The 25,463-nt window shown below is 40.4% G+C and overlaps 1 protein-coding gene across 1 annotated transcript in view; it reads left to right on the forward strand.

The window, feature by feature from the left end:
- Positions 1 to 992: 992 nt before the first annotated feature.
- LZTR1 (leucine zipper like post translational regulator 1) overlaps positions 993 to 25,463 on the forward strand; it is a 37,834-nt gene continuing 13,363 nt past the window's right edge. The window contains exons 1-11 of the mRNA XM_062595068.1: positions 993 to 1,180; positions 1,266 to 1,328; positions 1,424 to 1,480; positions 1,757 to 1,836; positions 2,221 to 2,329; positions 4,635 to 4,718; positions 6,201 to 6,258; positions 6,854 to 6,993; positions 8,469 to 8,670; positions 23,881 to 23,991; positions 24,431 to 24,523. Coding sequence (XP_062451052.1) covers positions 1,005 to 1,180; positions 1,266 to 1,328; positions 1,424 to 1,480; positions 1,757 to 1,836; positions 2,221 to 2,329; positions 4,635 to 4,718; positions 6,201 to 6,258; positions 6,854 to 6,993; positions 8,469 to 8,670; positions 23,881 to 23,991; positions 24,431 to 24,523 — 1,173 coding nt within the window. The 5' untranslated portion in view covers positions 993 to 1,004. The remainder of the gene's footprint in view (positions 1,181 to 1,265; positions 1,329 to 1,423; positions 1,481 to 1,756; positions 1,837 to 2,220; positions 2,330 to 4,634; positions 4,719 to 6,200; positions 6,259 to 6,853; positions 6,994 to 8,468; positions 8,671 to 23,880; positions 23,992 to 24,430; positions 24,524 to 25,463) is intronic.

Genomic DNA, 25,463 nt, shown 5'->3' on the forward strand with positions numbered 1-25,463 from the left:
CCCCACGTTACCAAAAAACAAACTCCCTTTTATACTTAAAACGAAAGTTGGGATGGAGGCTAAGGCAGAACATCCGTAAGCCTTTGCCACTTCCGAAATAGGTGCCTGGTGCTTTTACATCTCGTCAAAGCTCCTCAAGGAGGAGATGCCGACTGTGCGCTTGCACACTGGGTTTTATCTCGCTGGAATAGCGTGAAGCTCCGATAGCCACAGAATATAGTTTAAATAGCAACTAGATCAGCTATGACTCTGGAATGAGCTTTTACGTGCATTCGTGAGTATTGTTCTTGGTATGTTTTTGTATTAATAAAATCTTTTAACGTATAAATGTGCCTTGCCTCTGAGTTTTAGAGAGAGGGGGAAGGAGAGCACCTGTGGCTGTGCTGCTCTGGGCTGCACCAGGGTGCTTTGGCGGGTGCTTTCCCTTTTTTGGGGTTTGCCTTTTGTGGTGCACAGAGCTGGTTAAGGTGTTTCAGGGCCTGGAGCGACTGTGCTGCAGCTGCGTGTGGCCCCCTCGCAGGAGCCCCTCCTGATGCAAGCTGTGGCTATGGGGCCTGGCACCAAAGCAGGCCTGGGTGGCCTTTTGGCCACTGACCGGTGCTGCATTGAATGAGGGGAAAATGGCTTTTGGGAGCAAGGTGCAGTTGATTCCTCCACCGTACCCAGGAGCAGGTTGGAGCGTTGTAGGTACTAAAACGTTTTTGCTGGGCTTGCGGACGGGGGGCTCGAACCCGCGAACTTGAGCGCCGCGCCGCCGCTACACGCTGCCGAGGTGCGCCCCACGCAGAGCGGGGCACGCCGGAAGCTGTAGTCCCGCGGCGGAGAAGGGCAGCTGTGCCGGGAGCTGTAGTCACGCTGCGGAGGGAGCGGCCATGCCGGAAGCCGTAGTCGCGGGGCACGCCGGGAGCTGTAGTCCAGTGGCAGAGGACGCAGCCGTGCCGGGAGCCGTAGTCGCGGGGCACGCCGGGAGCTGTAGTCCCGCGGCGGCGGGGCTGGCGCGGGCCATGGCGGCGGCCGGGGCGCAGTCGGGCGGCGCGGGGCGCTCCAAGGTGGCACCAAGCGTGGACTTCGACCACAGCTGCTCGGACAGTGTCGAGTACCTCACTCTCAACTTCGGGCCCTTCGAGACGGTGCACCGGTGGCGCCGCCTCCCGCCCTGCGACGAGTTTGTGGGGGCCCGGTGAGCGGCGGCGGCGGCGGGTGGGGAGGCGGCGGCGGTGGCGTCGTCCTGGCGGCTCCTGACCGCTGCTCTTTGCCGCCCGCAGGCGCAGCAAGCACACCGTGGTGGCCTACCGCGACGCCATCTACGTCTTCGGTGGGGACAACGGGTAAGGCCGCGGCGGGGCCGAGGGCAGCGGGCCCGGAATACAGCCCTGCCCGCTGCCCGCTCAGCCACCTCTTCCCTCTCCCTCCCACCTCGCAGGAAGACGATGCTGAACGACCTGCTGCGCTTCGACGTGAAGGACTGCTCGTGGTGCAGGTGGGCTGCGCTCCCCCCCACCCCCAACACACAGCGGGGCTCATCCCTCATCCCTCCCTAGCACCTTCACCCCCAGAGCCTCCTGGAGGAGCAGCCCCCCTCCTCCCTGGCACGCTGCTTTTGCTTATGGCACTTAGTTTATCATCAAATCTTAGGTGGCGTAGTCAAGAAAGCAAAAATAGCCTTGCTGTTTCCACGTCGAACCCGTGCAGCAGCTTTAAACGCCTGGAGCATGACAGCAGTGTTTTGATTGCTGCTTTTCTAACTGTTGTGCAGGGCTTTTACCACGGGGACCCCGCCAGCGCCACGCTACCACCATTCGGCCGTGGTCTATGGGAGCAGCATGTTTGTGTTTGGTAAGACTGCAGCAGGTTACAGCTGTGCGTGCTTGGAGCGATGGATGTGTCTGTCCTTTCTGAAAACAGAGTGAGGTGTTTTCTGTGAAGTGGTAACAGATCTTATTCAACAGCAAATCTGGTATTTTTCACGGCTGACTGTGATTTAGTCGTTACCTTTGAAATAGTTTTGCTCTTTTGTCCAAAGTAAAAAAAAGATTTGAAGCTCGTTACCATAGTGTTTCTTCAGGGGTCAAAGTAGGGTTGGAGTATGGACTCCCACATTTAGCATTCTGGTAGTCCATGGCTTTTGTTTGAGTGAGCTAAACTTAAATTTCTTCTAGTATATTGACTACAAATATATATGCTCTGTTGAAATAGTCTAATAAAATTGTTATTGCCCAGGTGGCTATACTGGAGACATTTATTCCAATTCCAACTTGAAGAATAAAAATGATCTTTTTGAATATAAATTTGCAACTGGACAGTGGACAGAGTGGAAGACTGAAGGCAGGTAAGGAGCTGGCATCATTGCCCACTCTTCAAAGGGACTTGGGTTTTACCCAGCAAATAGTTACAGCAGCACATTGTTACAAATAGTTGCAATGTTAGTATTAAAGCTCTAGGACTGCGCATACTATGCTTTGATTAAAGTTTTCTGCAAATTTCATCTTTCATTTGGAAGATTTTTTTGCAAAGCCTCCATTCTGGAGTGCCTTATATTACAAATCTGACCAAAACCTGTTCTTTGGATTTTGCTTCTGAGACAGAAGGGAGGGGAGCAAAGGAAATGATTTCTTTATTTTTTTTTTCAAGGATAGCAGGAAAGTTGTTGATCCTTACAGTTTCAGTTTAGTTTTATTGTAAAAAGATTAGAAGCTTATTTGTATTTCAAACTGCAAATTCCTCTCTGATGAAGGTCTTATTTCTCTGAAGTGCTCTGAAGTGCCCATGCTTATTGAAGTGCTTTAAGGTGATGTATGTTCACATGTATTCAGAAGCACATGAATGAGTTAGTGATCAACGTGTGGATCGGTTGAGTGCAGATGCCTGGCACACAGCTTTCCAAGGAAAAAGCAGAAACATTAACACAGTATTTTTTAACTCTGACTTTATGCTCATTTAAGGATGTTAATCATGACTGGTTTTGGTCCAGCTATTCAATATTTACCCCATGAGCATGTGGCACATATTGTGCCTTTGAGGAAGCAACAGTGGAAGCAGTATTCAAAAAGATATTGCACTGATAAATCAGTGTTTAAAGCTTGAAACCCCTGGGCTACACCTCTTTTGTCCATTCAGTAATTCTGTGATGTGCCTGGCTCCAGCAGATGAGCAGCAGTCAGCATAGCTGAGCCACGTTTAGCAGCGTGTCAAGCTTTGCTGTCGGCAGAAACGAGTAAAATGCTGGTGAGCTCTTACAGTCAGCATCTCTGGCAGGGAAATTTTTCCTTCTGATTCGGCATGTGTGATCAATATGTAGGGTCAGCTTTGGAACATGCTCTAGATTTATCTGAAGCAAAAACAATGCAAATATTTGTTACGGGGCAGTAGGACACGGCGAGGTGGGCTAGATGGACTGTGTGAAAGGAGGGAAGGAGTGGGAATGGAGAGGATCCCTGCTCACTGTCCTTCATCTGGTTGTTTTGAGTCTTGTCATTTTGGGAATGAGCCTCTTTGCCTGGTAACACGAATGTGGATCTGGCCGTGCTATTATTCCCTGGCACTGACTTCCAAGAGCTGGCACTGGGAAGCCCCTTCCTGTAGGAGTATCTCGGCCCTCCTCTGAGCTAACGAAATGAGAGCAGGGTAGGCTGGGCTAGGGTTTATGTTTGAGGATCCCGGCTTGGTGCGCAGCCCAGTGCGTAAGGATGACTTGTATTTCTCTGATAAGCTGCTATTTGTGATGAGGGAGTGCAGGAATAGGACTGCAAGGCGGAAAACAATTTATTATGTGTTTTGAGCCTCTGAAATGCTAAATTTAGTGGGGAGAGGGAAGGGAACACTTGCTGAAATTTGTAGAAAGGGATGAAGAGAGAAGACATGCTCCATTCTTGAGTTATGTTCTTCACCACTGAATATATCTGTTGCATTTTAGAACATAGATCATGCCAGTAATTTGTCTTTCTGGTTCTTTTAGCAACTTAAGACATTGCAGAGAATAATTACACTTCCATCAGTAAAATAGGAATAATAAAGAATCAGTAAGAGCATTTAAGAATTTGAGAGGCCTTTGTCTTTTCCCCACAGCTGCAGGTCTGCGCACTGCAAAAATGACCACTGCCTTCTCAAACAAGCTAACATGGTATCTCCTGGGCTTGTGGTATTACAGTTTTGGACAGCACTTCTTGCTTGATTTGGTAAAAACAACAAAAATTAGGGAGGAGAAATCATAGCACTAATCTTCTATTGTGGGCGCTGTATCTCATCAATGACTTTTTAACACATACGAATTGCCACTGAGCAATAACGACAGTGCTGTTGTCCTCTACTATTTAGCTGGCTTCCAAAAAATACTAAAGAACATTTGAAGATTGGCAAGAAATTCTTTGGGATTCTTTTTAAATTATTTTTCTGTATGCTTTCAGGTAGTTTTTTCTAAGGAAGCAAAGTATAGAGTCCTACACCCTGGATAAAGGCTTCAGAAGCTTGTTTTGTGGGTGTGTGGCGGAAGATGTTCTCTAGCTTGAAGGCATTTCACGTAGGAGGCTTTTATTCTTGTGAAATTTGTATTTTGGCTATCATGCAGATCCTTCTTATAGCACCTTTGCAGCTCAGTTCAGATTTTTTTTATTACTTTTAAACCTCCTCAATTGCAGATTGCCAGTTGCGAGGTCAGCTCATGGTGCAACAGTGTATAGCGACAAGCTGTGGATCTTCGCGGGATATGATGGCAATGCACGGTAAGTAACAGCATCACTCTTTCCTTGGTCCCTTTTGTAACATCCCAGGCACTCACTTTTCATCTCTGATGAATGTTTTCCTATACCAAGTGTTTTAAATGCGTAACTATAGCTTTGTAAAGCCAAGGCTATTGATGAGCAGTATAGATGTTTGCAATTCACCAGTTTGTGTTCAACTAAGTATGCATTTAAAAAGTAAAAAGCTGTTGGCTCAGAATGTCCATGGATGTATAAATTGATATCCTGCTTGGCTGCAAGGATGCTAAGTGATCTTTGAATGTGGCAAGTGAGCCTTTCTCCAAAGGCCTTCTGATGTTGCTGAAAACTTAGAGGAAAAAAGCAGGGATTTTCTGTGAAGTCGTGAGGGAACTGAAAACAATTTGCCAGCTTTTCCTCTGAAAAGATGTGGCATGCTTGGTGGGATGTTGTACTGAAATGACAGGATTGCTTACTTGCTTCTAAGGCGGATAAGATTTTAGATGAGGAAGGTCTGGTGCTGAGAAGTTAGGAGGAGTTCTGGTGCTTGATTTCAGATGGCAGGTTCTTCACGTCTGCTATCAGTCGCTTGGGGAAAAATCAGTTCTGAACACACCAGCACAAATTGGAGGTGTGTCAACTTACTGGGCTACCTTTTCTTCTGATGAGAATCTAGAGAAAAGATACCACTTCCTCGCAGCGTCCAGGAGAGCAGCAGTGAACTATGGAATTTTTTTGTGGACCTTTCCCTATCCCTATGGAAAAAGCGTAGGGGATCTTTTCTTTGTTTCTAGAAAAGGAATTTGGGAAAAATGCATGGTTCTGTGGAGTTGCTCAGTTCCAGCTTAAGGAATTTTCCAAGGACCTTGGATAGCTGGAAGGTCCTCTCATCCAATCCCTCCTATCTGTTTTACCATGATCACATTAAAAATGTATTTTTATGGAAGAGGAGCCTCCAGGCAAATTTAGAAGAATTAACAGGACAATTTGTTAATTTTCTGCAAGTAACTTGTATTGGAAATACTGTAGTCGTACATAGTAGTCGGTGAAGTGTTTGGTTACTCATTTCATCATTTTATGTATTTTTGAGGTAGGATTCAGCCACATAACTAATTACTGAGTTCAATATCAGGGCATACCAGGAATGGGTAGAAGAAAGCAGAATAAAAAGGGGAATTTCTGTATAAATCTCCAAGATTAAATATCTCAAAAGCTTAAGCTCCTGGTAGAGTTGCTATGTATACACAACTAATGCAAAGGAAAGAGGCTTACAGGAGATGGTAGATGGTGGTATAAACTTCAGATATAAGATATTTATATATCTTCAGATATAAGATATTTATATAAAAATATTCTAATAGATTTCTCTACTAGGAGACTCTTCCTTTGCAGAAGAGAAATGCTGATGAAATACAAGTTCTGTCCTTTCAATTCCGTAAGCTAAAAATAACCCCCATTAACTCCCAATAAACAGTTTCAAATCAGGAATTTTTTGCTATAATTTAGGTTAAACGACATGTGGACAATTGGCCTACAGGACAGAGAGCTAACGTGTTGGGAAGAGGTAAGAAGCATTAAGGTGAAATAACACAATTTCCTTTTTTGTTTTTCATACACGTTTATTTAAAATTTCCTATGTTAAAGCATATTTCTCTCTCTTCATTACATATGTCACGTGAAAAGAAACAGCATTCAAATTTGATTTTTTTGTTTGTTTTGGAAAATGAAGTGTAAAAGAGTATGAAAGTCTGATTTTTTTGCTTCTGAATCTGTGAGCAGGACCTAGTCTGCCAGTGGTGACTTTTTTTATGCCACTTGTGAAAAAGGACTGCATTTCCCACTTCAATCACTGCCATAGACTGGAAGCTCTGCTCACTAACTATCAGGATCAGAGTCCTGATCCTTACAGTGTCAGGAACTTTTAAAGTATGGCCTTCTCTCCTTTCTTTTCCCTTAGTAAAATTAGTTTGTGCAAATGTTTAGGCACAGCGTTAGTTAATTGACTTTAGCCAAGTTTATGGGGTCTTGGTTGTCTGGAAACCTTGCTACTATGTGGTCGGTCTCTATCTGGTGATGTATTGCATGGTCTGCAGCATACTTCAACATGCATGGTTTTGCACTACAAAAATACTTTGTTCTTATTGAACTTTATCTTTCAGATTGAGCAAAGTGGTGAGATCCCTCCTTCATGCTGTAATTTTCCCGTGGCTGTTTGCAAAGACAAGATGTTTGTTTTCTCTGGCCAGAGTGGAGCAAAGATTACCAACAATCTCTTTCAGTTTGAATTCAAGGAAAAAATGTAAGTGTAGACAGTTAAGTCGTACAGTATCCTCATAATCCTTGACTACTTGAGTTGAGAAATGCATATACTTAAAATCTTGTGGCAGAATACTGTATCTCATAGTCATGAGAGGTAGATTATTTCCAGTTGCAATAAGGTGAAAAGAACTGTTTTAATGAGACTGTAGTTTGCCATGTGTTTTCTCTATTTTTTAACAGAAGTACAGAAAGTTCTGTAGATTCACTCTAAGTAATAATGACTGATCTTAGTTTATTCATAACTGGATGCCAAATATTATGTTACTAAAAGTCATTGTATGCATACTTGATTAAAAACAATTTTTGAGAGGTCTCATGTAACATATTGAAATCATTAGGTACTGTAGAATGCACAGTATCTTTTAAAATTACCTAAACTGAGTGATTTCAGTAAAGATATAATTTTGAAGCATCTCACTTGGGGAAAGGGCACATTATCTATTCAGAAATCCTGTTAGCTATCTGACATACACAGCTAACACATTGCTATAGCTTCTGATTTTCTCATCAGTTCCTGATAGTGTCTTTAGTGGAACTGTTAAAGGGAGTATCTTTGATAGTACTACTTCTTGAGAACAAAACTACTTGATGGCCGGTCCCAAATGGGGCATGTGTGTGGCTGATTCTGTATCTCACGTATACATTTTCAGATGAGAAATTCCAGTATCTCATGGTGACATTTTTTAGCTCCTCATCTTAAAAAACCTTGGTAGTGATGAACTATAATAGTAAAAATCTGGATATGGTTGGATAAGAAGCAACTTTAAAATTCCAGAATTGCAGAGATGAGATGATCATACACCCTATTTGAGGAATACCAAACTGCAGTCCAGATTTTCAAAACTGATTTGTGATCACTTGATTTTCCTGCTTTTCGGATATTCAGTTCGAGACATCTGATGTGACTGTTGCTCAGAGTGGTAACCATTGCTGTCAGGTAAGAGAAAGGCCCAATGTTGGGAATGCAGATCCGCTAGTCTTTTCTGGAAACCTGATTTCTCTGGTTACCAGCCTCATTAGTAAACCATATTTGACTAAGTACAATTTTGGTCATGGTGGAAGCTGAACCACAACTGAAACAAAAGCAAACTGCTGCAAATCCTTGACTGAAATAGTGTAAGATTCTTAAACTATGTGAGACCTTATCAAAATGTGAGACTTTATCACACTGTTGCCAGTTGATTAGATGGTTAGCTGTTAGAATATATGATGAGATAACATAACTAGTTAGTGGAACCATGTTGCTTTTTTTGCATTTTCAGTTAGAAATTTGACAGCATGGATTTGATGTAGGTCTCAGACATTTGAAGGATTAGTGGTTGTCTGCAGTCAAGTAGACTCAGTAACTACTGTAATGGGCTCCTCTTCTTAATTTCTGTTAGAAAATTAGTTAGAAAATTCATTTGCAGAACAGAATTGTAAAAGTTCTACTCTGTTTCATGTCTTATGTCTCAGCTGGACACGAATTCCTACCGAGCACTTACTTCGCGGCTCCCCTCCTCCTCCACAGCGAAGATACGGCCACACAATGGTTGCATTTGATCGACATCTCTATGTGTTTGGTGGTGCAGCAGATAACACACTGCCTAATGAACTTCACTGCTATGATGTGGACTCGCAAACCTGGGAAGTTATCCAGCCCAGTCCGGACAGTGAGGTAAAATGTTCAGCATTTGATTTTTCCCGTTTATGCGCTCTCTTTCTTGATCCATCTCTTACTGCAATGTTATGGACAGGGACAGAGAATTTTAATTAAACAATAATAGCTTCTTCCCGCTAATGGTTAAGTAGTTGGAGTAATGTGGACAACATTCTTTAATGTGTCAACATTGACTAATTTCTAAAAACTTTCCTTAGTGCTGTTTAGAAATCTCATAAAACACTTGTCTTGAGTCAACCATTTTTTGCCAGATCAGGAATAAATTCACTGTGTGGACCAGCTGCTGTGCGGTTGGCTGTGTGATTCTCTTGAAGCAGAATTCCAGACTAGACAAGGTGTTGATTGTTTTCACTGCAATAATTCCTGTGTTCCTGTAAAATCCTAAATTCTGTAATTTATGCAGAACAGCATTTCCCTTTTAGATCAAGTGTAAAGTTTTCACATGTAAGGGTATGATTGTAAAATTGGGGATAATAGAGAAACTCAGAAATGGCTTTATTTGAAAGTATTTGAGTTAATAAAACATAGAATAAAAAAGCAATCCAAAAACTCATGCTTTTAAAATGAACAGAAACAGGCAGTAGGCTATTGATGACCAATAAAACATCTCAAATGAAAGAATACAGTAATAAATACTAAGAACTTGTTAATATGTCTCTTGTGGGCTGCTCATTACAATGCAGCAATTATGTGGTAATGTGAATTTTTTTTTGCATAGCACATTGATAGATAAGCATCTCTGGAATAACCTGGCATTGCAAAGTTGAAGTGCTGAGGGTTTACGTGGAATTTGTAAATGTGGTTTCCATGGCCTCTGATCATATCATTCCTAGAAGGCAAAAAAGTAAAAAAGTAGGTTTCTCAAAGCTTGTATTTAAATGTGTATATCTTGAATTTAAAATGATTGCATTGACTGTATTTGTTCATTTTAATAATTTTTGCCTGAAGCCGCGTTAAAATACTTCAACTGGCTTAATACTAGATTTAGAGAGCTTGCATTAGCTGATGTATGGGGAAGAGGTACTTGATATTGGTGTGCTGTATAGAGAACTGCAGAGCTTAAGGTTGTACTTTAAAGAGATGGATATTACAAGAATAAGGATGAAATGCACATTTATTAATTTTGCCAGAATTTGCATGACTGAAGTTTTCATGCCTTTGACTGTTGCACTATATTTTAGTTTGTCTGCAAAGGTACATAACTCAGCATTTGATGAAGAGGAAAGTACCGTTACACACAGCTCTTGCAGTAATGATGCATGTGGGCCTGTGTTTAGAAAATTATTGGACTCAAGTATTTCAAGGTAGCCTATTTTATGTTTGACAAAGTTGATATGTTTCCACATGAAATTAATAAAACAACATTCCCACCTTTTTAAAGATACAGTCATCTTCAGGAATGTAAACCCATTTCTGTGCCTACCACTTTTCCTGTTTGACGTTTAAGGCTTCCTCAAATTTTTGTTCCTCATGATGTGATGCTCATCGCTTCCAGGAGCAAAGCTGTTGACAGTGTTGTGTTGTAAAACAGCATAAAACAACATTATCATCAGATTTAGCCCCTGCTGAAATGAATATGGCACTTCATATTTTCTTGGGCTGTCTGCAGTGCCAGGCAAGTATCTGTCTGTTATTTGCATGTGTTGTATTTTGAATTTTTTTCCCACAGCTATGGCATGTAGAGACTTAATTTTGTACAAATGCAATGTGAGATTGAAGCACTGCTAAAACACATGGCTGTAAATTTTCTTAAAAGACAGATTGACTGCAGGACCTGAGAGGCTGTTGACATCTTGAAGAAGTTTTAATTCTGGAGCGATAAGTAGATCATTTCTCAGAATTGTTTTCCTGAAGTTCCTGTGGGCTTTTGGTAATGACTTTTAACAGTGGCAGTGAATCTCTGATACCATAGTATTCCCAGGACACTCTTTGAACTCGCACAAATTTTCTTTCTTATCCATACCTATAAACAAAATGATTCCCATTAAGATGAAACAAAGTAGAATACCATGAGTGCAATGTTGCTTAGAGGAAAGGTATTATGTCAGGTATTATGTTTATACTTGAGGTGATGGCGATCACTTCTAGTGTGCACTAGAATGCTCCATCTTGGATTTTGAGTTGAGGATTTTTTTTTTAATGGCTGACTGTATGGCATATGTTCTCCTTGGATTTTCCTGTTGTATGCTCCTCACCTTAGAAATGCTGTATTGCAACTTTGCTTGACAGAGCAGCAGTTAGAACCAACATGTAAACAGGTTAACTTTTACAGAAAAAAGGGAATTTTGCCTCTCCTGTATGTTCACATGATGCATTTCCTCAGTTTCAAGAAGGATGTTGAAGGAAGTCTTGCCCAGGTGTAACTGTAGGAGGTCGGGCAGCAATCAAGCATCACCGGTGCATTGAAACAGTGTTGTTATCTGCCTTTGGGGTAAAGGAGTAGAGAAAAAACTGGAAACAAATGTGGTAATGGCGCTTTTTTATTTCTCCATGCAGGTCTCAAAATTGTTGATAATACTTTGCTGTGGTATAGAGGATTGACTTAAAAAATAGGAGGAGGAGGAGGAACTAAAATGAAAACAGATCAGTACTGCACAAAAATGGCAGAAACTCTTTCCTTATGCTCTTAGGATGTCTCCAAAGTGGCAAGACGTGCTTTCCTAACTGCACAGTTGCAATCCTTACTTACAAATGCTTTTTTTCTTGTTACTGTAGTATATGTGCATAGGTATTGGAGAGAGCACACAGACCTTTTCTCCATCCCTTCTGTGTTAGATGATCCCATAGCTGGGGTTTCTACTTTTCTAAGGCACTTAGAGGAATATCAGATCTGACTGTGTGTGTGTCTGTATAATACTGCTGAACATCCTGAGGTGCTGGATTTCTTTTGTACAGTGTTATCAAAGGATTAAAAAAATAGATTTTCCTATTTCTCTGTTGGCCTTGAGATTTCCTGCTGAACTCACAGTACCTTGGGCCTTCCAAAGAAGGTTGGAAGAGCAAACCACATCAGTAAGCAATAAGAGGGAAGATGCCCCATCTTGCATGATTGCCTCCCAGCAGACATAGATATGGCACTCTTGCCATGACCCTGCAAAAACAGGGTGGTTGCGGTGGTGGTAACCTATTTTGGCTTACTTTGAGGCACAGCTCTAGGATTCCTCTTCAAAGGGATTACAATGATATGGTTTGTGGCCAACTAAGAAGGATTAAAAGGATTTAATTGGCCTATTGTGGATGGGTCTGCTATGGTTTCCTTATGAAGAGATCAATTACACCCATCGAGTATCTTCAGGCAAAAAAGTCATGTTTATGTGAGGGAGGGAAAAAAGAAACCCAAACCCCTCAATTCCTGCAGGAGGTCCTGACAACATGGCATCCAAAGGTAATGAGATAAGTTTAATTCCCCGGGGTATCCTCTTCTACCAATAGAGGTAAGATTTAGCATTTCACAGTCCAAAGAGAAAACTGATTTTTTTTTTAATATAGTCATAAAGAATATGTGGTGTTCAGACTTGCAGCCTTTTCAGAAAGTAATTGACACGTGTATATATAAATATATATACACACGCACACACACATATACATACATACGTATATATTATATATATGTATTTAGGATCTTTGTGCAAGTGACTTTTTCTAGTTCATACTCAATAAACTAGAGACAGACTTTTGAAAAGGATAAGTCTTATAAAAATATGGTTAAGCAGAATGATTATTGAGATCATTACGCGCCTTGACTTCTGTTTCTCAACTTTTTGTCCATATCCTTTCTGAATGACTTTCACTACATACTCTCACAGAATTCTTGCAGAGAATAGAAAAATCAAGGCTTACCTGGATGATGAGCAGAAGAAATATGTTTGGGTAGGGCATTTACCAGTAAAAAGCTAGAACTCTACAGTATGAACATGACTCACATGAACCAGATATAAACTTGGATAATGGAAAAAGTGAAATATGGTTTTGAAGGAGGAATAATTGCTCAGCATGTGATTATGCTTAGGTCCCGCAGGGACCAGTTCTTATTGCTGCACTATTTAAAATGTCTGTCAATGACCCTGAGAGAAAACAGAAGATCACAGTTTTCCCCAAATACTCATTTCTTGTCTAGCACTTGCCAATAATTTATTAAAGAACAGACCACTGCGAGTGATTTGGATTTCTTATTAAGGTGGGCACAGACAAACAATACATATTTCAGTATGTATGTAAAGTGATAAATCTAAGAATGTGTGGGCTATACTTAATAATTTCCCTTACAATATCTTTGGAAATGATGACTTATAAAAACTTCAGTCATTGCGGGTTTTTGATGACAAGCTCCCTGTGGTGTAAAATGATGGGAAGTGCTAACGATATTCTTGGCTCTGCAGGTTGATGTAGCGTAGTAGCATTTAGTAGCATTAAATACATTATCCCTGTGCTCATAGCTAAATCTTCCAGTATAATATCTTACTGTCTTGTGCCCACAAATCAAGGGGGTTGTTCAGAGAAGAAATCTGAAGAAGGTTCAAGACTGGAAAACGTAGTGAAACAGTTGTAAAGCTCAATCCCTTAAGTGAAGGCTTGGAAAATTAATTCTTCACTGTTTAGAAAAGCCTACCTGCAGAGCAGAGGGTTTTTAATCAACTGGTAAAAAAAAATAAGGCAAGATCTAGTGCCTGAAAATTGAGCCTGAGAAAATTGATATATTGAGACTAAAATAAGAAAAAGTTTATAAAGGTTTACAGATTTTCAAGAATGAGGGCAATGATTCATTGGAATATTTTATCAGAGTTTCTTGGTAGATTCTCCACTGCCTCTGAAGCAGGTTTTGATGTTTTCTAAAACAGAAAGTTTTCTTAAAAGAAAAGCTCCATATGAGGAATAATTCAAAGAAGTCCTGAAGGTTATTTTAGTCAAGAGGTCAGATTAGGTTTGCAAAATACTCTTATGGTAATTTAATCTTTGAATACACATGACAGTACCAAAAAGAAGCAAATAGTCATTCATTTGATTTTTACAATCTGCAGTGTATGATCCTCTGAAATATATTCAGTGGATTTGAAAATGTTTGTTCTTTAAACTACCTAATCCTCTTGGATGATTTATATATTAATACTACTTTTAAATTTTGCTACGGTTATATTAAAATGATTTTAGAGGGAAAGAGTTTACTGCTATTATAGCAGTCTTTAAATAATTTAGTTTTTCTCCGATCCTGACCTTTGCAGTGATAACTGCACATACTTGAGTGCTGTTGTTAAAGAACCAACCTCTCTGTTTCCACGCTGTATTCTCTAGTGAATGTCAGATGAAAAAAAAACTTTTCTTCAGGGCAGAGTGGAATATCAAGTCATGCCCCCTTTCCCATCCCCTATTAATTACCACAACCAGAACTGCAAAATCTCACGTTTACAATTTTGCTTTTGTATCTGGTGATTTATCCAGTGTTGTAGCTTTCTTTATCATGGTGTTGAACTTCTTATTCCCTGCCACAATCCACGAAAACAGCTTTTCTGTTAAATTTCGTTTCATATAAAGCTGTTATTGAGAATGTCCTACATTTTAAACTATTTCTAAGTTCAGTGATGAATCCATGTTGGCAATGTCCTTATGATGAGCTCAATAAACGCCTTGCAGACAAAGTGTTTCTGACTTGCTAACAGTGGTGCAGTGTTGGAGGTTGCATGGGAAGTTTTGAGAGGTCTCTAACAGTAGAAATGACCTCTAATCAGGTACTCTCCTGGTATCTATAGAAGTGATAGATTTTTGTTAATTCTATGTCTTCTTGTATGGTACAGTTGGGAAGATAAGAGGCAAAAAGGAAAGGCTAAGGCTGAATTTTCATGTTAGGCTATATACCTCACAAAAAGAGCTGAGGTGGGTTTCCAGCTCAGCTTGAAGTACTTTAAACAAAAAGAGGAAGTATTAAAATCACGTAAGCTGGTAGGTTGGAAGAGACCTCCAGAAGAAGTCTCAAGTTTAACCACCTGTTCAGAGCAGGTCTAGGTAGAACAGGTTGGTCTGGATTTTGTCCAGTTGATTTCTGTGTATTTCCAAGGATGGAGATCTCACAAAGTCTCCTGGATCCTGTTCCAGTGTTTAGCCACTACCATGGGAAAAGAGATTTTTCCTTGATATCAAGTCAGAATTTGCCAATGCCTTTCTTGTACTGGGGAGCTCAAAACACAGTACAGTATTGCAGACATGGTTTTACAAGTGCTGAATTGAGGGGGGAAAATTACTTCCCCTGCCCTACTGGGTATGCTCGTGCTGATACAGGCCAGGATGTTGTTTGCCTTCATTACTGCAGGAGAACACTACTGATTCCTGTTCAGCTTGTTATCCACTAGGACTCCCAGGTCTTCTGCAAAGTTACTTGCTAGACAGCTGGTCCCCTGCTTGTTTCATTGTAAGGAGTTATTCTCTTTCATGGGTAGGACTTTGCCTTTGCCTTGGTTGAATTTCATGAGGCACCTCTCAGCCCATTTTTCCAGCCTCTGTAGGTTCCTCTGAATAGCAGCCTCCAGCATTTCAGCTGCTCTAAACAATTTGGTATTGACCACAAACTTGCTGAGAATGCAATGCTTTCTTCTCATCCATAAAGCTGGTCATCATTTTGTAGAAGGCAATCGGATTAGTTGGGAACAATTTATCCTGGTAAATCCATGGTGGCTGTTTCCAATCACCTTCTCTTTCATGTGGTGGAAATAGCTTCCAGGAGGATTTGTTCCATAACCTTACAGGGACTGAGGTGAAACAGACTGTCCTATAGTTTGCTGGTTCCTCCTCCTTTAAAGGTGGAAGAAGCCTTTGCCCAAGTTGTATTCGTAGACTAACATCATGCCAGATTTTAAAAATAATAGGTGCTTCCTGGGTTATCAACAGCACTTTGTTTACTGTCAGGTACTCAGATGCATGAGTCATCATCATCTATGATAGATGAGTCCGTTGTCTTATTCTGAAAGGAGTAATTATCTAAGGAAAGGCATTAGAAAATGCTTCAGGATTTGAACTGTGCTGCTTTTTAAATTTCCAGAACTCTGATATGTTGAAGTTCACTGTAAAATGATTCTGTTCTATTTTGTCTGAAAATCATGCAAATTTTTCTATACGTAGCACGTGAAAATATTTTCAACCCTTAAGCTTCCTTGACCTTAATGAATATCCCAAGCTTTGTCTGTCCATCTGTCTTAGAATATTGTGCTGTTGCCTGGTATGATAGTGTAGAAGTATCTCTTGAGTAAAAGCAGCTACCAATAGTGAAATCTCATTTGGACCTGTTAGAGCTTCTAGTTTTCTCCCAATTTCAGAGGAAAACGATTTTTTTAAAAAAACATTTTAATTTCTGTTTGTTCATCAGATTTGTTTGTTGATGGCCGTAGACCTTTTTATTTCATTTTGGCTAGAGTCTTTAGCAATATTAGAGGACAGAGAGGCTCATCAGTGTTCCCAGACAGTGGAAGAGATCTGGATGCATTCTTGCTGGTTTTGGAGTTTAGTGTAATGGTCAGCTTCCTTAGTTACATGCTCATTCGTGTGTGGGGGTGAGGGCAGTTAAAAACCTACACAATAGTAATTTATTCTGTAAAAAGTCTTCTGAGAAGCTGAGAGAATGAGAAAGACAAACTTTGAAATGCTTAACTGGAGTGGGTTTGATTTTAGCTGTCTGCTAATATTGCAGTGTTGGGACTTCACCATGAAAGAGACTGAAAACATGTTAGAAATGCTTTGAAAAACGAGTAGGAGATGTAAGAAAAACACTGGAAACAACACAAATAACTACAGCTTGCAATAACATTATAGCTAATAGTCTTCACAGCTAAGAAAACAAATCTCCATACGAGAATGTTTAGAAGAGAAATGAAAAGTGAATCTGATAGTTATCGTTTTGCCTCCTTTGACCAGATCTCTTGAAGGAAGTATGAAAGAATTGTGTTTGGGCCATTGGTAGTCCAAACCATGCTTTCAGGGGCCCCTCAAGGAAGGATGCAGTCTCTGGAGGGGCAGCTATGTGTGTTAGCTCAAGGCCCATTGCCTCTCATCATGCAGTGATATAACATGTCGCCTGGGGCTGATATCGTCCATAGAAAACCGTTACAATTTGCAGTCTTCCAGATATGGTTGTCACCTTTGACATAGGTTACAGGTTGTCTCTCCATGATGTTTTGTCTGCCTGCCCTGTTTTTGGCTCAAGCCAAAATGAGAAATCTATCCCAAATTGTGAGAATATTTGATAGATACTGTTCCTTTGCTATCTTTGTTGATAATCTGAATTTTTTCTGTTGCTATAAGCAAAGCCCTCAGCTTGTCGTGAAGAGCCGTCAGAGAATAAGAACAGACAGAAGGGAATTAATGCTTAACATTTTGATTGCTGTGTATGTCGGTCATTGCAAAAAGCAAAAGAAAGCAGCACAACTGATTTGTTAAATTGTTTAGTCACGGTGACAGGCTCCAAACAATACCATGGTGCTTTCTCTGGACTGGTTCTGAATATTTTGGGCATGACATTTTGGAGCTTCAGCTGTAGAGGGACTCCTGCTCCGTGTCTGCTCTCTCGTGCCTCCCACCTATACTTCTATACGTATTGTTTTTAAATCTTGTAACCAGGTGTCCCATCCAGAAGTGGCTGAGAGAGTATCTGCCCCAGAAGAAGCTCCTTCCTTGCCTTCCTTGTGCTTTTAAAAAATCTCGAGATGTATTTGGTTTAGATTTCAACATAACAACAGTTAAACAACCACCCACAGCAGACTCAGAGGTAAATAAAGTAACGCATGGAAGTGAAAAAAAACAACTTTGAAAATGCAAATTAAATTCTATTCCAGGAGGAGAAAGTAAATCTAGTCTTCTACATACTTTCTCCTCTCTACTCCTTTCTTCTCTCCTTGAAATTTATTTTGAGCCATTTTGCTTTAAACTGCAAACTAAGAAGCATTTAAGCCTTGACTCTGCACGTAAGAGTTCTAAATTTTGTATGGAAAATTAATATAGGCTCCTGAGTGGAAACTGTTCATTTCATTTAATTCCAGTTTTACAATGATTCAAGTTGATTTGTTAAAGACTTCAAATTAAGCTGCATTTATACCTAGTCAGGTCAGAATTGCAATAAATGAGTTTGTGTAGGGATTTGCACAGATTTTAAAAAGTTTATTTTAAAGTGTGGGGAATTAACCCCAGAGGTCATGCTCAGGGCTGTAATCTCAACTATGTGAGTGAGTATTAGGCTCTCTAACACACAGAGAAGCAAAACACAGCTTTGTAAGTCAATTCAGAAACTGTATTAGCACCACAGGACAAACTCATTTTGTGTGGTCTGGACAGTATACGGAATGAGTTCCAAGTACAAGAACGAAAAAAAAAGTGTGCAGCTTTCTGAAATGCTTGAATTTTGAAAGTAATGATTGGGGTCATCCCAGTAGTGTGGAGAGTGATTCTGAAAGGGAAACAAAGGTGACTGATGAGATCTGCTTTTGAAAGCAAAGATTCCAGCTTGAAGGGAGCCTCTGATTGCAAATCTCATTAACCTTAAATAGACAAAACACTTCAACAGATGAAACAGGGCAGTGTATCTCAGAGAGGGATGCCAACCAGGATCATGAAAGCTGTCAGACTTGAATCTAAAATTTGTTTTGTCAGGCACTGCTAATAAAGTAAGGAGATTGTGTTGATGGAGAAAGATAAATACAGAGTCTGGAGCTGGCAAATATATTCAAGCTGGCAATGCATCTTGGACAGCCTGTGATTTCTAGCACTCTCTCGTGCATTCTGAATAAGGAGGAGGATGATAGGCCTTCAGATTCACATATGATAGTGAGATGCGCCAGCAGAAACCCTTACTGAAATTACAGTTGTTGCAATTCAAAAGCAGAGTTTTGCAAAGATTCTCACCTGTGGGACTCAAGTTATGTCTGTACTGCTTTTAGATACCTGTTGTGATCCCACCAGGTGGACTTTCTCGGTAGATATTCTGGTATACCTTTATCAGTAAGCGTACTTGATACAGGCCTGTCTCTAAGGTGTTCGGCTTTTTGCAAGAATACTGAATGCAGTTTTTGCCTTATTATCTGGAAGGTTTACACTGTGGTATATTGGAGAAGGGTTGTCATAATCTGAAGAGAAGTGAAGGAATGCGGGACAGTGAGGAAGCACCTGGGGACAACGTCATTGGAAAGGCTGTTGCTCTCCCTTTGTGCAAACGGCACAACCAGCCCATCTCAGCTGCCTTCGCACAAACACATGTGGCTTAAGAAACAGGAAATTAGAAGCTTGTGCACCATTGCAGAGCTGAGACCTCACTGGGATTAGAGACATAATGAGATAGCTCGTATGACCAGAAAGACAGGTGGGGAAGATGAGGAGAAGGGGTTGAGCTCCCTGTGAAGGAGCATCTGGAGCTTTGCCGATGAACGAGCTGCGAACTAATGGATAGCAACCAGAGGATGGAGCAGCACAGATGACACTGGCAAGATTTTGGCTTCAAGTAAAACATTAAGCAACAGAAAGAAGGTGGTAACTTTTAGCGGATTAGACCATGGCCAAGACTGAATGGAGTTCAGTCAATGGAACTACAAAGGGACACTGTGATCTTACTGCCAGCAGGACTTTGTGATTTAACATGGTAAAATACCTGGAGGAAAGAGGAGGGAAGGATATGAAAATAAAACTGCCCAAAAAATAGCCTGACAGATTCATAGCATAAAGTAATTAATATATACTTGGCAGCCCTTACGCAGGAATCTGCACTTCTCCGTATCAGGTTTGCAGTTCTAGCAGTCAGATTTAGGGAAGCCAGAAAGCCCTGAAAGTGTTAGAACAAGCTTAATAAACTTTGCCTGAAACAGGCAATTGAAGGATACCTTGGAGCCTGCACACATTCTCAGTCTATCATAGCCTTCCTTTATGACCTTAGTAAATTAATACAAGTTCCTTAAGCTTCTTTCCCAACTGTAAAATTAGGATAACCAGCACATCCTTACATCACAGGCAGATCGTGGAACAGTTAATTCGACTGTGCGTATAGAAGAAGGAAGCTAGGGTGACTGTTATATTGCAAGATGGAGGCTTAGTTTCTCATTTTCTCTAAACTGACTTTCTTCCTCTTAAAACAGCGCTTACTAACTGTAAACTTGGCTTACAGTGTTGTCTGCAAGGTGACACTAATCATATATTTGAGTGACAGACTTGTTCTCTAAGGCAAATCTAATAAACAGCAAATAGTAAAATCCTTTAGTTTGGCAGATGGATGGATTACCAATGTGTGGACCATCTGGAGAAGCCACAAGAAAGCAGTACGAACCATCAGCAAACGTCAGCCCAGTAAGAAGCTGAAAGAGCTGGAGATGTCTTGGTCTAGTGAAGGGAAGACCAGAGGGGGAGCACAGTATGCACTGTTACTGCAGAAAGGAGGAGAAGAACCCCTTTTCCATGGTTCTAGTGGATAGGACAAGAATTAATGAGCTGAAAATGCAGGAAGGAGGATTCAACCTGAATATGAGAAATAGCTTTAACATTAGGGATTGTGAAGTGCTGGAAGAGACTCTTTGGAAAACTCTTGCTGTCAGAAGTGAACATGGTTGATCAAGTTTAGTGATGCTGCCCTTAGGCGAGCAGAAGAGCTTAGGTAACCCTCCTCAGTCTTTTTTCTTTTCTTTCTTTTTCTTTTTTTCTTTCTTTTTTTTTTTTTTTTTTTTTTTTTTTTTTGTTAATGAGTCTGTCCCAATACTCAGCAAAGATGTTTGCCACAGAAGCAAATACACAGTTCTGCTGTTACGGAAGCAAGCAATGAGTTTGAGCCTTGTCAGTCCGATACACGAAGTAGAAAGTGTTGTGCTGTGTAACTGTGCCTCTTTGGCAAAGAAGTTTTTCAGAAAAGACAGCTAGACTCCAGAAATGTTTAACAAAGTGAACATCATAGACTTCATGGCAGAAAACAGAAAGCTTTCATAGTTGTCGTGTGAGACTTTCCAAGATGTGCCACCCATAATGGCCTTTAGCTCTTTCATACATCATGACTCCAGAGAAGCCAGCAGCCAAATTGTGGAGTGACTAAAGCTGGGACTTCTTTGGTATGGTGTGTGTTCTGTAACCAAACCAGAAACACTGTTTGCATACTCTAAAACCTGCTTTGCTGTTAACTACCCTGGCTGTAAAAGGTTGAAGAGTAAACTGCAGGTTGTGCAACCCAAGGCGTGGGTGTTATCCATGGAGTTTGAACTCCCATCTTTCATCCTGAGGCTGGACTGGATCATCTACTGCGCTTGCAGCCTGGCAGTAAACCAGTCACTGGGAAGAAACACAGTCCACCTTTTTTGACCTACAGTTATATGCAGTGAGTGTGTGTTGAGATTTCTTTCTTTCAGGTCCTGATGGGAATGTGGTCCAGTGGCTGCACTGCTGCAGCGTGATGATGCTGATACTTTTAAAAAGTCTGAGATGGACTTGCTGCATTACAGACCTTGCTGCTTTTCCCACCTTTGAAAGCACTGACCTTCATGAGCTTTTTATCATATCAGATTTGACTGTCTGGGCCAGTGCAGGCATGAGGTTTGTTTTCAGTAGTTAGAAAACACAAATATTAAAAATACCTGCATAAAAGCTGAGATTTGGTTCTTTTGGTAGATTCAAAGTGTCCTGAATGAGAATCAGTCTCAGTCTTGGGCAGGGCAAACTGCACAATTTCGCCCACATGTATCAGAAAAACATTTGAATCCTTGAACTGTGAGCAGACGGTGGCTGTTGGCCTCTGGTAATTAAAATAAGCCCTCGTAATTCCAGGACCCCAGAGCTGGATTGCTGTATTTGGCCTGTAGGTAGTAGTTTATGTGGTTCTGTTCCGGTTTTTGTGAATTCCCTTGTCTCCTCTTTTCTCCTGCAGCCTCTGCTAGGAGAATTTCTGCTTCCTCAAATTCTGCTAATCTGATTCAGCTGAATGAATATCCTGATGCCCTCAGCTGCAGCATGTTTTGAAGAACTATACAGCCTTCTTCTTCTGGGTTATTCTTTAATACTTAAAATTTCTGTTAGTTCTTAGTAAAATGTGATATGTACATTTGAGAGAGGGCGTTGTTGAATTGCTCAAGGTATTAGTAAGTGGCTTTGGTTATTTGGCCACTCTGGTACCAACTATTGCAAATTAAAAAACACTGTTATAATGTTCCTTATAGATTAAATATGAAGAGACCAACAGGTAGTGTCTTACCTGTTTAAATAATTGGGTGATTCATGTTTCTTTTTTGGCATCAATTCTGGAAATGCTATAGATTTTTTTAATTATAAAGCATAAATGATTGTTAATTGTAATGGCTGCTTTTCCAAAGCAAATCCTTTACTATTAGACAAATAGTAAAGTGCTATTTATTAAAAAAAAAAAAAAAAAAAAAAAAGGAAAAAAAAAAAAAAAAGAAAGAAAAAACACAGCAGAGAGATGACCCAAATAAATATAAGCTGGATGGTCTGGTATCAGTTGTAAGAAACATAATATAACTAATGTCAGCCCATATAGTTTTATGGGAATAGGTCTTGGTAAGCAATCTTGAAATTTTGGGGTGAGATTAGAGCTCCATTTGATCACAGGATCAACTGATGTATTTTTAAACTGATACGATATATTTTATTAATCAGATAAGGCATACTGACTGAAAAAATGAGATCGCTACAAAGAATTAATATAGCTTATATAAAATGAATTAAATTTGGATATAGTATCATCCTCCTTTGGAGAGAGGTACCACCTAGGGGCCCAGCAGGAATTTACTGTTAGTCAATATTGTTCAGTAATCTTCACTCCAGAGTATTTACCAAAGAAAATTTAAACTTGCTGCTAATAAAGTTATCCATTAAATATGCTGAAGAAAGAAGGTATCGTATTTATTTATTTAGAGCAATCCAGATTGTGTGTTAAAATGGCACAAACATGCTTTGTAAGGTGACCAAATCTGTGGCTGTACATTTGAGAACAACAACAACAAAAAAAACATCAGTAACTGTACGGGGGACTGTATCCTTAAAAACTGTAGCTTGACAGGAAAAAAAAGTCCTAAAAATTTGTGTGAGTAACAACCTAAATGGGACCATTGTGTGATGCTGTGGTAAAAGGGATAATTTTGTGGTAATGAAAAACGCCAGTCAGCATGGTTGCATGGAAAATATGTGTCTCCAGATAAATATAATACTTTTTCATGCCTGTGTTAGTTTGAGTCGAGTCTATAAATACGTACAAGAAGAAAAGATTTCTTATACCAGGGGGCTTTTTATTTAATAGGCAAAGATTTAACAAGATTTGCCACCTGGAAGATGAAACAAGCTTAATCAAACTAGCAAAAAAAAAAAAAAAAAAGGCTAATATCACTTGAAAACTTTGCTTTAGGTATCTTGGTGAGATGTGCTCATTTGATCAGCGTGAGACTCAGGGAAAATGAATGAAAACAATCTGGCCTGTCCTATGCAAGAGGGTCACTCTTTGATTTGCAATAAATCCTTCCCACCTCAAAAACGCACAGACTATAAAATACCCACTTCAAGCCTGTGTTACGTGAGGTTGTCCGATCCCTCAGTCCTCTAAACAGCTGAGGCTTCGTGCCCCCTGGTGTGGCTTTATTTTCCATGGGAATGGCTAGCGGTGGCCTGGCATTTTGGAGAGAGGAGACTTGATTGCGTGGTGCCAACTCTTCCGCCGTCAAGCTCCTTTGCAGAATCCGGCAGTGCCGGATGAGTACATTAGCCGGGTGGCTCTGCTCCGCTGAGCTGCACCCAAGCTACCAGAGCTCAATATCCTGCTGAAGATAAACAGTAGTTTATACCTTTAGTTCCAGACATTTTCAGAGTAAGCTCTGAGTTTATATGTTGCTCTCATTTGCAGACTGCATGTGGAAGCTCTAGACAGCTGATTGATTTTTCTACCTAAAGCTTAGCTTGGAGTCCTAGTGCTTGGGAAATGGTACACGTGGTAAAGTGTCATTTGTAGAGCTCTGCGTATGTACAATTTTGATTAGAAGATGCAATGAATAGGTGATTTTGAATGTGACCAGAAATTCTGCATACAATAGAAAACAGTCTGAAAATATACTAAATGGCAATCTTTGGATGCAAACGGTCATATCACTTCAGACTGCCTTGGCTTTCCCTTCTTACTGTTGCTCTGTTACAGGCCCTCCTTCGTGGGAGAAAAAAGAAGCTGTATTTACTCCTTCAGCCTTTTTTGTCCTTTTTTTGCCCTCCTAGTTACCCAGTGGGCGACTCTTCCACGCTGCAGCTGTTATCTCGGATGCTATGTACATCTTTGGTGGGACCGTGGACAATAACATTAGAAGTGGAGAAATGTACAGGTTCCAGGTAATTTAGGATAAACAGACTCAAGCATCTGCCGTAATTCCGTGTGAGTCCTGCTGCTGCTACCTGCTGACCTGTAAGAATTAAAAAATGTGAAATTTCAAGATACTTGCACGGGCTCAAATCCTCCTCCCACACTCAAGTGTATTTGTATTGTATGGGACTCACAAACAGGTTCTGAGACCAGCTGAGACTCCTAGTCACCAAATTCTAAATTATGTGATAAGACACATTTCTTACTTGTTACCTTACGTTGTCTTTCATTACTCTCCCCACAGAGGAAGTCCTTGCATACTTGTTTTGTTACTATTTTTCATGGTTTACATACTACATTGAGGTCAAGTTAATGGGAAAATCCGGTGATAGTGTGTAACCACGGTGCTTTCGGAGATAGCCAGTTGAAATGAATAAAAGTAAGTCTGCCTTTTGTTTTTTCCTGTAGTTTTCTTGTTACCCAAAGTGCACGCTGCATGAGGATTATGGAAGGCTCTGGGAAAACAGGCAGTTCAGTGACTTGGAGTTTGTTTTGGGAGAGGTGAGTGTATCTGAGCAAAAATGGTGTTGTGCTTTGACCGAATGAGTGCGTGACACAGGCATGTGCATGTGTAGCACACTTGTTGAGAAAAAACAAATTGTACTGTGTTTGGGCCAGAAACCCTGGAATTAGGTTGAGAGAGCAACTGGTGAAAATGTTATCTTTCTTGTTTTGTAACTTACATAAAACCAGGTATATTTATAAAACTGCAAAGGAGAAAAAAACTTTGGAAACTTTTAAACAGAAAATCTATGGGTCACTGGGACATAACTGCAATTTATCGGAGTACTTTATATGTAATTGCGGTATGAAAATGATACTAAGGACCTCTGTCCTCTGAGGTCCCAACTGTCTCCTGGGAAGTGTAGATCAGTGTTTTGCAGATCCATTTCAGGAATCATTTTTAATTCTTGAAATAAAATGGAATGAGATGAAGCAGTACAGAGTAATGTTGTTCATCCTTTAATAATGAAAACAGTTATCAAACTTCAAAAAGGAACATTCTCCTTAGAATAAAAATGAGAAACTTGAACTTAAGTGCATTCCTTTCTACAAAAACATTGTTATAGAAGGCTTTGCGGAGATCAGATGATACCACACAATAACAGATTAAATAGATTATAAAGAACAATAGCAAACAAGCATGCTGTTGCTTTGAAAGAAGACAGTTAAAGCATAAATCAGATGTAATGCTAAGAAGCAAGAACAACAGATCAGATATAACACTAAGAAGCAAGTGGCACTGAACCTATGCAACAACTTCTACTCAGTGAACACAACAAAGACCCCTTCCAAATAATTTTTGCCATTGCTAAGCCTTTAGGGAAAATAGGTGTTGAATCTCATCTGGATGTGCGGAGCAGATATAAGGTGGCCTTTGATTCTAACTTAAAGTAAGTGTATGGTAACCGAGAGTTCAGCCCAAGTTTCTACTACTTCT

The sequence above is a fragment of the Rhea pennata genome, chromosome 25, assembly GCF_028389875.1.
Source record: "Rhea pennata isolate bPtePen1 chromosome 25, bPtePen1.pri, whole genome shotgun sequence".
Taxonomy (NCBI): domain Eukaryota; kingdom Metazoa; phylum Chordata; class Aves; order Rheiformes; family Rheidae; genus Rhea; species Rhea pennata.